Genomic DNA, 14,767 nt, shown 5'->3' on the forward strand with positions numbered 1-14,767 from the left:
ATGCACATGCGCCATTGTTTGTCATTCTTCGGTACCATTACGGGATTTGCAACCCATGTTTGATATTTACTAACGCGTATGATGCCTGCATCAAGGAGTTCCTTAACTTGGGTTCTACACGCGTTAGTTTGTTCAGGCCCCATTACTCTGCGCTTTTGTACGACTGGCGTAACAGCCGGATCGCACTTGAGCTTATGCTCCGCCTTACCTCGGGGTACACCAGTCATGTCAGCTGGTGTCCACGCAAAGATGTCGGCGTTTTTCTGCAGTAGGCGTTTGAGTAAGGTGCGGGTGGGATCAACGATTGTTGGTCCAATGGTAACGGCCTGGTCGGGGTATTTGCCATTGAAGGCCCATTTTTCTGGTTCGGTGATGGTTGGTTTGGCCATTTTTGGTTTGGGTTTAGATGAGACAGATGCGATGCATACCTGGGGAATGCCAGTGATCATCGCTACACCCTCAGCTGTTGGCCATCCCATCATGCCGTGGACTGAAGATACCACGGCGTTGAATCTTGCCATCCCGTCTCTTCCGAATAGGATGTCATACGTGTGGTGTGGCTTTCTCATCACGACAAAATCCACGTCTTCTGTGCGTGAATAATTCCCATCGGTAAGAGTAACGGGGAAAGATAGGATACCCAGGGGGGTTTCTGTGCTGCCATCAAACCCTTCCATTGAAGCGTAGACCGTTTCCAGGCGCTCTTTGTCTTCATCATCCAGCTTGTCAAAGAACTGCCTGTACATCACCGTCGACGAAGCGCCGTTGTCAACAAGAGTGCGGGAAATGATGTAATGCCCCAGCTGGCTTTTGATGACGATGGGGCCTTCTTTGCTGGGGCCTCCTGGCACTCGCGGGAAGCGCACCTCAGCTTCCTTCCACACGCATGGTTCTGTCGCTCGTCTTTTTCTTCCCCCGACCTTGCCATGAACCATGTTGATGCTGATGTCGACGGGCTTTCGTCCGTTACCTCTGTACCGGTTGTCATTTCTTCCTCCCTTCCTGATTGATGCCACGAGATGTGCAAGTCTTCCATCCTTCACAAATGTCTCAACAATATCCTTCAGGGATGTGCACTCTTCAGTACCATGACCCTTTGTCCCGTGGAAATCACAGGATTTGCTCTGATCCGCATTAGGTTTCTGCCGGATCAATGGGGCTTTTGGCCATGGCAATTTTTCCGTGGCAAATATCTCCGTGACGCTCTTCGTGAGTGGCGTCCACCGGTGTTTTCGGTTTGAAGGGTGTGTGTTATCCCTTCCGCCAACAAGAGGGCGAGAGCTGGATGAGGTGTCAAAGTTTACCCTTGACTGCCAAATACCTAGCCTCCTCTTTTTGTTCTGCCGGGCGATCCGGACATTGTTCTCTCTTGTCCTCTGCGTGTAGAGGTGTGTACTCTGGGGAAGATCCCTTCCCAGTTGCTTTTCCGTCTCGGCAAAGCGCTTTGCCGCCGTCATGATGGCATCCCAAGTTGATGGCATGCCATCCTTACCCGTCAATGTGCGGATAAGTTCTGGGTATTCGGCGCCTTGGATGAAGGCGGCGCGAACTAGATCCTCACTTATGTTGCCGAGACTAAGCTTTTTAGAGTTGAAGCGAGTGATGAAGTCCAGTAAAGATTCATCCTCTTCTCTCACGCAGTTGAGGATCGTCCACTGCTCTTCAGTGTACTTCCTCTGTTGGCTGAAGTGCTGGCTGAACTTGTTCTGAAAGTCCGCCCAGTCATATATGTGGTGGATCGGTAAACGATCGAACCATGCCCTGGCCGCTCCGACCAGAGTCATTTGGAACATGTAGCACCACGTGGGTTCCGTCCAGTTGCTGACGGTAGCCCCCACAATGAACCTGTTCAAATGGTCGTCTGGGTCGGATAGACCATCATAAGTGCCAATGTTGGACATTTGCTTGGCACTTCTCGGGGCGATTGCTTCCGCAATGTCCCTTGCAAATTTTGACTTTCCTGCATTTGTAGCAGTTGGTCTAAAGGTCTTGGAGAAGTCACGCGGGTTTCTCTCCGCGATTGGTTTAAAAATTTCCCCAAAATTCCTTTTTGGTTGGACGTCCGTTTCCTTACGCTTCCCTTTCGCCTTATGGCGAGGGTTCGCGTCGGTATCGGACTCCAACTCGTCGTCTGAGTACTCGCAGTCACTGCTCATATTGAGGTGTTGGCGAGTACTGCCGAATTCGTCGGCCTGTTGAGCTGAACGCAAGCGTTCATCCAACTCGGCTTGGAATTCTCTTTGCCGTGCTTCGGCCCACGCCTTCACTTGATCTAGTGTTTGGCGAGGGGCCCTCGTTCGTTTTTCCAGCTGGGTATTGGTGAACCCCAGTGGAATATTTACTCCACTTGCCCCGGCTTGTGTAGTCGGGGTAGTGTTCGTAAGGATTGTATAACCGCCGGTGTTCCCCCCAGTTGCTGGGGTTGTTACCGGGGTTTCTTGGTCAGTTACTGGCCTTTGGACCGGAGTAACGTTAACCATTTCTTCAGAAAATTCGAAAAAACTAAATTAGTTCTAGCTTTTATGCACGGATGGCGCCAATGAAGAAACACTAAGTGACCCGGTACAGATTATAGATAATCTGGGGGTTAAGTAATGTTTCCCACGGATGAGATCTAGCTGAGAAGGCTGTTCTTCAGGAGACCTGCAAAACAAACACCGTAAGCTCGTCACTGAGAAGGGGGGGTTCCTCCTTGTGACCACCCTCCGGCGTGAGAATCAGACTAGGTTGCTCTGAATATAAGTGTATATTAAGAGATTGCTAGATGACTGGATAGCAGATGATCTTACCATTCCAAGATGTTGGAGTATTTATAGCCGAAGGTAGGTTTCCAAGCAGGTACAGCCGGCTGAATGGTATTCCTGTTCTACCAACAGTGGACTATGCACAGGCCATACTGGTTGGTGGGTAGGTTACGGCCAACAGTGACAAAGTCGGCTGCACTATTCCACCAACTGTAGATTATGCATGTCCCACCTACTGTGGATTGTACGCAGGCCATGCTGGTTGGTGAAAAGGTTACGGCCAATAGTAACACTATTCCACCAACTGTAGGCTGCGCATGTCCCACAGTAAGGGTTGGTGAGTAGGCAGCGGCTAATAGTGACAAACAGTACTAGAGGGTGCTCCTCCTCGCACTGTTGTCGGTGAGCTGTCACCCTGTGATTGGCTCATGGGCTGTTCTGGTCAGATCGTCTGTCCTATCCATACCTTGGTAGGTATAGTACAAAAGATCTTTTAGAATCATACAGACTGGCTCATTTAGGCGGGATTGTTCCCGCCTTGCTCATTCCTTCATGTGACTACTGAAGTATCTAGTGTCTTGTGCGTGTAGCCCTGCTGTCTGCGGGTAGCCTTCCCTGATGGCTTGTATCCGCAACTGCGGGAACAGGCGGGGTACTTCACCATTGGGAGGCTTTCCCTGCGTGTACAGCTTGCGTACTGCGCGTAAGATTCTATGAGCATGGTGGGTCCTGCGGGAGCAGATGGCCTTTGCGCAGACGTCCCTGTTGAAGGTGAGTCTTGCGGGACCAACTGGTCTCTGCTGGGACCTACCTCTTCAGCTGGTGATAAGCTTCCACTTAGTTTAATATAATCGGAAATACTACCAAGGCTTCCGGCTAAAATCGTAGGTCGTTGCATGAGCGTGTGCAAACAATGGAAGTCGTTTCTAGCGACACCTACGTTTGCCAGGATGCATCTGCGCCACTTAACCATCAACGACTATAAACTTCTCCAACTCGAGCACTGTGGTTCAAACCCTAACTTTGATCCTACTGTTGTGTCTATTGTAGGAAGCTTGGTTGGATTGGTGTGTTTAGCCACAACAAATGCACCGGCTAAGCTAGCGTTTTGGAATCCATTCACCGGTGCCTACAAGAAGTTGTCGGCTAACCCTGACATTACTCTTTCCTTTAATAAATGTTATGTTCTTATCGGTTTCTATATTGACTCTTCTAATGATTACAAACTATTATATTTGGTTGATGGTGGTGATTTGGCTTATATCTATTCCCACGGATTGGATTCATGGAGAAAGATTTATTTACCGGTATGCTTTATCTCGGTATGCCTTCAATCTGATGCTACTTTCTGCGGTGAATGCCTTTATTTCATGGCGGTTAAGAACGAAAGCAATTGTTGGATTATATGTTTTGATACGAACAAGGAAAAATTTATGAAAATACAATATCCACCAGTTCCAAGTGGTGCAAAATATTATCGTAACAAATTAGTCGTTCTTAATGGATGCATTCACTTGTGTGTTTCCTATATAAAAGATAATAGTATGAAACAAGGGGATCTGTGGAGGCTATTGGAAAGTGATCATGACGGGTGGGTGAAGGTGGCCGCTTTCCCTGGTGGAAAAGATAATAAGTTGACAACGCAGTCGCAGTGGACATGCACCGCGAGTATTGGCAATTGGCTTGCCGTTTTGGAGGAAAACAGGTCTTTGAAAAAAATGAGTACCGAGGACTTCATAACACGCTTCTGGGATTTTTGTTCTGTTAGCTGCTATTATACAAGGAATCGAAGAATATATGTTGAGACTCTTGTATCACCCAATCCGTGATTGAAGAATTAATGTTCCTCTGATATGATTAAAGATTTTTAGCATTCAGTTTATAATATGTTGGTTTACTATTTGTCTAAATATCATTGTCCTCTAATTTTCCCATTCGAAACGAATCCATAATTAAGTAGGCATGAGAAATTCACAATAATGATTTGTATGTTACAGTGTGAGACTTCTGTAACTTCAATCTCAAACTGTATCACAAATATATCATCACTACTACCATCCAGCATATCAATAGTTGAGTCTGGCTCGAGCACTTTTAATAAGACGTACACTTGGTGGACAGACTCAACTTTTGATGATACCGTATGACTGTTAAGCCGCAACAAAGTTTTCTTATGCTTTCGTTTCTATGGTATTTTTACGATAAAAAAAATGTCCAAAATAAAAACTGGAATTGTGTTATTAAAGCCGTAGACTTTTAGTTCTAATTTATCACCAACAAGTGACGTAAAGTGTCAACTTTGGTCACACTTGCCTGTACGAAAACGAAATCTTGATACTTGAAAACGAAAGTGTTAGCGTCTCAACTCACTTGACCCTTTACCGAACCTAGCCAGTTTGCCGCAACTAATGCTCGTTTTGAAATCTATGGTTTTTGGTTCTAGAGTGAAACATAATTAATAAATTTAATAATATTATGTTTTCATTAGGTATTATCTTTTTATAAATTAATGTTTGTTATTAAAGAAATAGATTGAATTGAAAAGCACACCTAATTCAATATTTACTAGAGGTATATACATACAATAAAACGCTAAGATATATATGCAAGTAATCAGAACATATGTAAAGCTTATTATTTGGGAGAGAATAATATCTTTAATTGTTTTTGTTTGCGTGAGCATGATTTTCTCCATATTCAATTGTCCTATTTACATCCTTGAGATTTGTTTCCATGTTCTTATCGAATTAACATAACTAAAAAGTAGAAAATTAAAGGCTAAAATTCTTAGTTTTAGGAGGAAATCATTATAATTGGAACTTTTAAGTTCTAATAAACCTCTAGGTTCCTTAATTTATAATCCTATTAATAAAATTCCTTACGATATTCAATGACAAATCTGGAGCACCACAAAAAGATGATGGATGGTGATAAGCTTCCACCTAGTTTAATAGAATCGGATATACTACCAAGGCTTCCGGCTAAGACCGCTGGTCGTTGCATGTGTGTATGCAAACAATGGAAGTCGTTTCTTTCAACACCTATGTTTGCCAGGATGCACCTCAACCACGTAACAATCAACGACTATAAACTTCTCCTACCTGACGTCAATCGGCTAGGCAGTTTCCGTACGCTTGATTGTGAACCCCTTAACGACGGTTCAACAACCTTTCGTTCTATCCCAAACCCTGATCCTGGCGTTAGTCTTATTGTAGCAAGCTTGGATGAATTGGTATGTTTAGCCTCAAGGGATGTACCTAGTAAGCTAGTGTTTTGGAATCCATTGACGGGTTCCTACAAGAGGCTGTCGGCTAACCCCAACATTGCTTTACCCTTTGATAATACTTATGATGTTGTCAGTTTCTATATGGACTCTTCTAACGATTACAAACTTCTTTATTTGGTTGATTGGGGTCGTTCAGGGGCTTATATTTATTCCAACAGATTAGATTCATGGAGAAAGATTGAGGTTTCGGCTGATTTTACCGCATGTCAGTCTCCAGCTACTTTCTATGGCCAATGCCTTTATTTCAGGGGAACGGCAAAAGACACGTCTACACATATTAAAAGGAATAGTTTGATTATATGTTTTGATGTGAAGACGGAAAAATTTAGGAAAATACAATGTCCACCCGTTCCAAGTGATGCAAAAGATTATTACAGAAGTTTAGTTGTTCTCAATCGATGCATTCACTTGTGTGTATCTTATAGATTATCAAATGCGAAGCAGCACGATATGTGGAGGATGGATGGTGATTGTCAGTGGGTGAAGGTAGTTGCTTTCGATAATGCAAAACATAATAAGTTGACAAGGCAATATATATGCTCGGCGAGTATTGACCACTGGCTTGCCGTAGTGGAGAAAAATGAAGTCTTTAATAAAATGGATACGGAAGAATTCGCAACACACTGCTGCGATTTTTATTTATCGAGTTGGGTGTTTACATCTGTTCAAACGATATACGTTGAGACTCTTGTATCACCCAATCCATGATTTTGCTTTCCTCTAGTAAGTATGTTTTCATTTATCGTTCTCTTATCATAGGATTCAAACTACTCGTTATTAAAGTTTCTTCGCATTCAGTTTATTAAACGACTCATTATCTGTTTGTTTTGTAAGTTACAGGGCCGGCTAAATGAATGTGGAGGCATAAATCAAAACAAGATTTTGTGGTCTTTTCATGACAATTATTAAGATTTTTTTTTGCTTATAACCTATATTTTAGAAACCATAACCCATATTTTGAACTCATAACCTATATTTTAGAAACCAACAAGCCCACCACCACACCAGTACGTTACTTTGAATTTAATTTAATTTACTATAACTTGTTTTCACTGTCCCACAAGCCACCTCGTGTAAGCCGCAGCAAAGTTTTCTTATACTTTCCTAAAAAAATGCCCAAATAAGATCCTAAGCGTGTCATTAACGCCGTAGGCTTTTATTTATAATCTATCACCAACAAGTGATATTTAAGTGTCCAACTTTGGCTACACTTGCCATTAGCATGTATAAAAATAAATCTGGTTACTATGTATAACCATAAGGTTCAATTACAAAATATATATTACTATCCACAAGGCTTTTGCAGAGTTTGGGGGCATTGTGGTGCGGTAAACACCGCGCTGGGGGGGGGGGGGGGGATAGGTTGAACCATAATGGGTGGTTGCAATACCCATCATATTGTGTCTTTTCCATGAAGTTGAACAAGGTGTGGATTAATGTCTCGTGGTTGTCAACTCATACATTGATTATTTAGTGGGTTATAGTTAAAAGTAAAAAAAACACTAATAGATTAACTATATGTGAATTATATATTATACACCCCAACCCATGGGCATATCAATGGGTATGAAGGATCCGCGTATTCAGAGATTAAACATGGTGTGAGGTGAGTCAGTGAACGCGTTCGGGTCATCATAGCAACGGATCCAAGTTTCTCAGCTACAAGCCCAATAAGCTTCCTCAGTTGCAAGCTAGCCCAAACTCCAAGCCCACCAACATTTTTTTTTGAATATCGACTTTCTTTTTAATCTCTTATTGTTTGTGAGTAGGAAACGTTTCGGAACCACCAGAACCAAGGAGCCGGAACCGAAGGTGCTTCAGATTCTCTAGCGTGTGTTACCTTATGGTTCTCGGTTCTCTGTATTTGCATTAAATGGTTCCCGGTTCGGTTCCGGGTAAAACTGATGGTTCTAGACGTGGAATCGAAGAACCGGAAAAAAAATACCAATCCTCATTTTTTATATGATAACTTATTAGCCCATTAGTCCAAGCCCATCAACATTTAAATCATGAACGATTAACAATAAGTTTATATCGAATTAATTCAATTAAAAATCAATCTTTAAGATGAAATAACTAAAATTTAGAAGTTTATATCCTAATAAACCTCCTTAAAAATCTCTTTGTTTCCCAAATTAACGTGTTCTATTTGTTAATTCAATCTCTAAAACAAATTAATAAAATCCCTTCTTAATTGATTTACACAAATTGTTCAAATTAAATCTGCTAGACATTGATTGAAACCATATATAAGGAATTAAACCCATAAACCCTACAAGAAGATGAAGATGAAGAAGATTGATGAGCTTCCACTTAGCTTTATAGAATGCAACATACTACCAAGGCTTCCGGTTAAGACCCTTGGTCGTTTCATGCGTGTTTGCAAACAATGGAAATCGTTTCTGTCGACACCTATATACGCCAGGATGCGCCTTCACCACGTAACCATCAACGACTATAAACTTCTCGTACTTTACCACCGTCGAGCAGTCATTTTTAGTTTGCTTGATTGGGAACCCAACAAAGATGCTTCAACAAGCATGTGGTCTAACCTTAACCTTTATCCTAGTGTCGTATCTATTTTAGTAAGCTTGGATGGATTGATATGTTTGGCTACAAATGATGTACCTGCTAAGCTAGTGTTTTGGAATCCATTTACCGGTGCCTACAAGAGGTTGTCGGCTAACCCCAGCAATCCTTTTTCTTTTGTTCATACTTATGATGCTATCGGTTTCTATATCGACTCTTCTAATGATTACAAGTTATTATATTTGGTTAATGGTGGTGATTTGGGGGCTTATGTTTATTCCCACATATTGGATTCATGGAGAGAGATTGAGTTTTCAATCCGCTCCGACACTGCTTGTAGATTTCACTCTAATGCTATTTTCTGCGGCAAATGCCTTTATTTCATGGCGGTTAACAAAAGAACTGATTGTTGGATTATATGTTTTGATGTGAAGACGGAAACATTTAGGAAAATCGAATATCCACTGGTTCCGAGTGGTGCAAAAGATTACGGTAGAAGTTTAGTGGTTCTTAATGGATGCATTCACTTGTGCGTATCGTATACAATATCTAATTTGAAGCAAGGGGATATGTGGAGGATGGAAGGTGATGGTGAATGGGTGAACATGGCTGCTTTCGCAAGTGCAGAACATAATGAATTGACAAGGGATTATATATGCTCGTCAAGTGTTGACAATTGGCTTGCTATACTGGAAGAAAACAATTCTTTTATTAAAATGGGCATGGAGGACTTCACAACACATTGCTGGGATTTTTGTTCGTCGTATACATCTGATAAAATGATATATGTTGAGAGTGTTGTATCACCAAATCCGTGATTGCTGAATTGCCTGCTTTCCTCTGGTAAACATGTTTTCGTTTATCGTGTTCTCGTATCTTTGGATTTAAACTATTGGTTTTACCAAAGTTCTTCACATTTAGTTTAATTAATACAATTTATAACTTTTTTTTGTTACTAACTATTATAGTATTGTATCTTCGGTCTTGTCTGCATTTGGACTACCATCCAACATATCAATAGTTGAGTCTGACTCGAGCATTTTATCGAACGCTCGTTGGACAGACTCAACGTTTTGATGAAACCTTATGATAATCAAGCCGCAACAAAGTTCCCTTGTACGTTTCTATGGCTTTTTTAGGATAAAACTTGCCCGAATAAGAAATTAAGAACTGAAAGCGTGTCATTAAACTTGTAGAATTTTAGTTCTAAATTTCTAATTTATCAGCAAGTGATACAAAAGTGTCCAACTTTGGCATGCCTGTATGAAAATAAGTCTGGTTATTATGTATAATCATAAGGTTAAAATTACGAAACATACAATACTAGTAATGAAACAAAATAATTAAAACATAACCATCTGAGGATAGAAATGATAAATGAAAGTGTTAGCGCCTCAGCCCAACTGACCCGTTACCGAACCTACTTATTTTGCTGCATCTTCTTGTTTTGAAACTCTATTGACTATGATCAGTTGTTCTTCAAATGATTTGCCTTTCCTAAGAGTGTGGGCCCAAGCCCCGTGGTTGTCAAAAAAATAAAGGTGTAATTTAATAGTAAATTATAGAGTATGTGAGTAGTTGTTAAAAAATAAAACACGGGTAATAAATTAACCACATGTGGATTATATGCTACTTTAACCTGAGAAAATTATTATAAACTAGTATTAAGCCCCGCCGCGTTGCGGTGGGGGCAAAAACCACTAAAAAAGGTAACTTTGAAACATTTATCGAACCCGTGTGTTGATGGGCCAGGAGCATTAGACCCGTGTTTTGTGGCGGGATTGTTAAACCGAACGAAAAGTAGACCTAGAAACGTCCAATCACGGCCATTTGTTGCGCTTGTTAACACATGAAAAATAGACCGAAAAGTAAAACACAAAAAATAATAACTAAGTCGTCTTATGACCAAATAGTTGAATGAGAAAGATAGACATAAGAACGTTGAACAACACATGTGTGTTACAACGTGTAAATTTGCAAAATTTGGACTAAAACGTTAAATGAAATTAAATTTCGTAAAACATGAAAAGTATTAGAAAACAATGTTGAAAGTAGAAAATTGTTGAGATAAAAAATGAAACATATTTTGTGACAAACTTGTAAAAAATAAAAAGGATATGAACCAAAGATGAAATATGAAAAGTACATAATGAAAAATAAAAGTGAAAATTAGAAAAGAAAAACCTAATGCATAATGTACAACTCATTATGCTTACAAACCTTTCAAATTGTTATATATATATATATATAACTAGTTTTTATCCCCTGTATTACGGGGGTTGTTTTATATTATTTGTTCTAATATTTATTTATTTTTTGAATTTATATTTTTTTATTGAATGAAAGTTAATAATATACTTATGGTTTGATGATAAATTGTTTCACAAATAAATGAGATGTTATAACCCGGTTTAAAAGTTATATGGTTTTGATGAGACCCAAGACCCGTTTATTTATTTTACTATAAAATTTGGTTTTTTAATTATAAATAATATTACGAAAGTTAATAATATACTTATGGTTTGATGAGACCCAAGACCCGTTTATTTTTTTACTATAAAATTAGTTTTTTTAATTTAAATAAGACAGAATTACAAATTTTGTCCTTTAAAAAAAGCCAAATTACGGTTCGTGTCCTTTTCTAAGTTTCCTTGCAGGCGGTGTACTTTAAACTTTTTTTTTCTACACGTTATGTCCTTTACGCTAACTGGGTTAGAAAAACTCAGTTATATGCCCTCACGTGAGGCGCATGTGAGGGCATTTTTGTCTTTTCGTCTCTACCTGCAACCAGTCACCTACATCACCACCGCCGTCCGTCCGGTAACATCACCACTGTTGTCCCCTTCATCACACCGTCCGTCCGGTAACATCACCACTGTTGGAAAGTCTCCTCACCAAGTCAACTTCTTCTTCTTCTTCTTCTTCTTTTCCCGCTCCGACCGATACCACCATTAATATAATACATACCTCCCATTTCCTTCAATTTCTCACACAGCTAGTAAAACAATCATGGGGCTTCCTTATATCCCCACCGTAATCATCCTCCCTAGGGTTAAACAACCATCCCCCCCCCCCCCCACCCCCCGCCATCAGCACACCCCTAGGGTATTCCAGATCGACACCATTCCAATAGCCTCTACACAACCAACCTTGCACCACAACAAAACCCTAAATCAGGTTGTGTAAAGCCGATGGTGGGAGATGCGGCCGTCATCCGAGGATTTCGCAGATCTGGCTGGAATGCGATGTTGCAGATCTGGCCGGAATGCGATGTTGCAGATCTGGCCGGAAAAACGTACCTTTTAACGATGTGGGTGGTGAAGAACGGTGACGGCGGTGGTGTAACCTGGCGACGACGATGGTGATTAACGGTGAGGAAGGTGACGGACGGCGGTGGTCATGTAAGGGACGGACGAAGGTGGTGATGAAGGGGACAACAGTGGTGATGTTACCGGACGGACGGCGGTGGTGATGTAGGTGACTGGTTGCAGGTAGAGACGAAAAGACAAAAATGCCCTCACATGCGCCTCACGTGAGGGCATTTAACTGCGTTTTTCTAACCCAGTTAGCGTAAAGGACATAACGTGTAGAAAAAAAAAGTTTTAAAGTACACCGCCTGCAAGGAAACTTAGAAAATGACACGAACCGTAATTTGGCTTTTTTTTAAAGGACAAAATTTGTAATTCTGTCTTTAAATAATATATATATATATATATATATATATCTTTTTTAAAATATATAAGATAGTAATTTTTAGTATATCCTATTTTATAGGAGTTTTACATCAATAATTTGGTGAGAATAATTTTTAATTTAATGAGATGTTATAACCCGTTTAAGGAATATCTGGGTTTGGTAAGATCTATAACCCATGAATTCAGATCAAATGCATGAGAAGCCTCTATTTAAAAATCAAGCAAATCTGGTGACTCCAAAAAAAGAGGGAGCGACCACATCGCGACACGTAGAATTTTTATGTCTTCGTTTATATATATTATATAGATAGCAAAGAAAAGAAAGCCAAGTTGATCGAATTCTATTATCACTCTTGAGAAAGCTTTGAAAAAGGAAAAGTATAAAAGTCAAAAGAACCTAAAAATGTATTGCTGGTTTATTGCCACTAGAAAAGGTCGTAATTTGTAAGTTTTTGTTAGATGAATACCTCACAAACCCACTAATCCTAGTCCTAAGTCTTTTCTTTTGTCCACCAATACATTCAACCTTAATGATTCTATTAAGAGGCTACCTCTGAATTGACAAGAGGTTGCTTGTATTCCTTCTTTCCCATGATCTCACGTAATTTAGGCATAGTTTATAAACTAAGAGGTTGCTTGTATTCATCTTAATGATTCTATTAAGAGGCTACCTCTGAATTGACAAGAGAAAAATGTGTTTAGTTGTAACTCTCAATGACTTGTTAAGCCTTTTAATGATTAAATATCATAGACTTATGTGAATAATACAGAGACCACTTGCTTAATCAATTAGACATGTTATTAATTCAAAACTAGAATGCCAAATAACCCCTTAGTTGAGTGGGTGGTTTTCTCCATTTGGCTCCACGTCCTAACATTAAAAGAGAGATGATTGTTAAAATTATATATTTAATATAAGATAAAATAAAAATAATAATAGTATCCTTAGCAAATTGCAATATTCCTCGGAAACAATATACGAACACACAATGAAAAAAAGATTTAAAATGCTATATACTACTAAATTACCAAATCTTATACTACGTGAAACACACAAAAAATAATAATAATAATAATAATAACTATTATAAATTTATAATTATCATTGGTAATAATAACTATTTGACCCGATTAATACCATTGGTGATTCAGCCTAGAATAGAAAGATATTATTTATATAATATATAAAATTACTCGTATCGTCACCATCACGTATCATAGTCTAACAATAATAACGAGTCAATACTTCTATCGTGTAAAAATTATCTCTTGTTGATAAGAATTATACTTTTTTCACTTTTTGTGGCGTTACGATCTAACAACTTTTAGAAAACTTCAAAAATGAAACTCTTTATTACACTAATGTAAGCCACCCGATTTAGTCAGTGTGGTTTTTTTCCATAATAATAGGTTTTATCTTTCATTGTGTTCATGTGTGAATTGGACTAGAGCGTCAAAGTATTATAGACAGTTAATATCCCGTCTTAGTAAGACTAACTTAGTTAATTGTGGTAGTTCCAAAACATCGTTAAAAAACTAGTAATGATTTACATGAAATATTCTAACTATTAAATTTAAAATTTATTTGAAATAAAATAACACTATTTTCTTAGATAAAGTGGGTTGTTTGTTTTCTTTTTGTTTTCTGTTTTATAATTGTCATGAATAAAGTCCAAATGCTTAAAATTCAATTGGATAAAATACGAAGAATAAGTTGGTTGCTTTTTCAAAAAGTAAGGTCGACTCTCAATGACCATTCTTTTGTTCCAAAAGAGAATAACGCCCATAAACCCACCCTTGATGATAGTAAATGTGACAACAAGGCAATGTCAGTACAATTGTACCTTATGAATGTTAATATGTACATTTAAATGTTTAAACTTAATTATTTTTTGTTTGTACATTGGATAGCAAAATCGATAATATGTCATTGATAACTAGATTATGACCTTTGTGTTACCTTTTTTAAACATTGTTAGACAAAAGGTTTATTTACAAAGTTGTATGTATTACGTATGTAATATTAAGGTTGAAACGAAAATCAACTCAAACCATTGAAATTCAATTTGTTATTATATTGATCACATATTGGTTCTCGGGTTTAGTTTGTAATTTTATTGTTCACACATAAATAATTCGGTTTCGTATTATAAGAGAAGGATATATTCAATACAAATTAATTGAGTAGAGAATTATAAGAATTATATAAATATTTTTACATCTCGTATAGCATGTGAGTTATCGGGTTTGGATTTATCATATATGTTAGTTCACTTTGTAATTTGGTTTATCACACATAAGTTGTTCAGTTTAAAACATTATATTACGAACGAAAGATGTTCAATAAAATCATTTTGAGTAAAAAAATTTATGAGAATCACTTAAAGCTCTTCTATTCTCGTTTCAAACATGATACATATAATACAGTATCTTTTTTAACCGTCTCTGTATTTATTACACTCACCGCATGTGATATCTACCGTGTTGAGCATAATACCTATGGGATTACAACT

General features: G+C 38.7%; 2 protein-coding genes across 2 annotated transcripts; both read left to right on the forward strand.

The window, feature by feature from the left end:
• The first annotated feature begins 3,640 nt into the window (after positions 1-3,640).
• Positions 3,641-4,573, forward strand: LOC143594158 (putative F-box protein At3g16210). The gene has a single exon (XM_077073539.1). The coding sequence runs from the start codon at positions 3,641-3,643 to the stop codon at positions 4,571-4,573; it is 933 nt and encodes a 310-aa protein (XP_076929654.1).
• Positions 4,574-8,312: 3,739 nt separating this feature from the next.
• On the forward strand, positions 8,313-9,377 carry LOC143594159 (F-box/kelch-repeat protein At3g06240-like). The gene has a single exon (XM_077073540.1). The coding sequence runs from the start codon at positions 8,313-8,315 to the stop codon at positions 9,375-9,377; it is 1,065 nt and encodes a 354-aa protein (XP_076929655.1).
• The last annotated feature ends 5,390 nt before the right edge of the window (positions 9,378-14,767 follow it).

The sequence above is a fragment of the Bidens hawaiensis genome, unplaced genomic scaffold, assembly GCF_021521415.1.
Source record: "Bidens hawaiensis isolate Kalapana, Puna unplaced genomic scaffold, B.hawaiensis_p1.1 tig00043196_1, whole genome shotgun sequence".
Lineage (NCBI taxonomy): Eukaryota > Viridiplantae > Streptophyta > Magnoliopsida > Asterales > Asteraceae > Bidens > Bidens hawaiensis.

Bases quoted from the DNA above. Each gene is read 5' to 3' on its own strand.
- LOC143594158 (XM_077073539.1), top strand. From the start codon at position 3,641: ATGAGCGTGTGCAAACAATGGAAGTCGTTTCTAGCGACACCTACGTTT.
- LOC143594159 (XM_077073540.1), top strand. From the start codon at position 8,313: ATGAAGATGAAGAAGATTGATGAGCTTCCACTTAGCTTTATAGAATGC.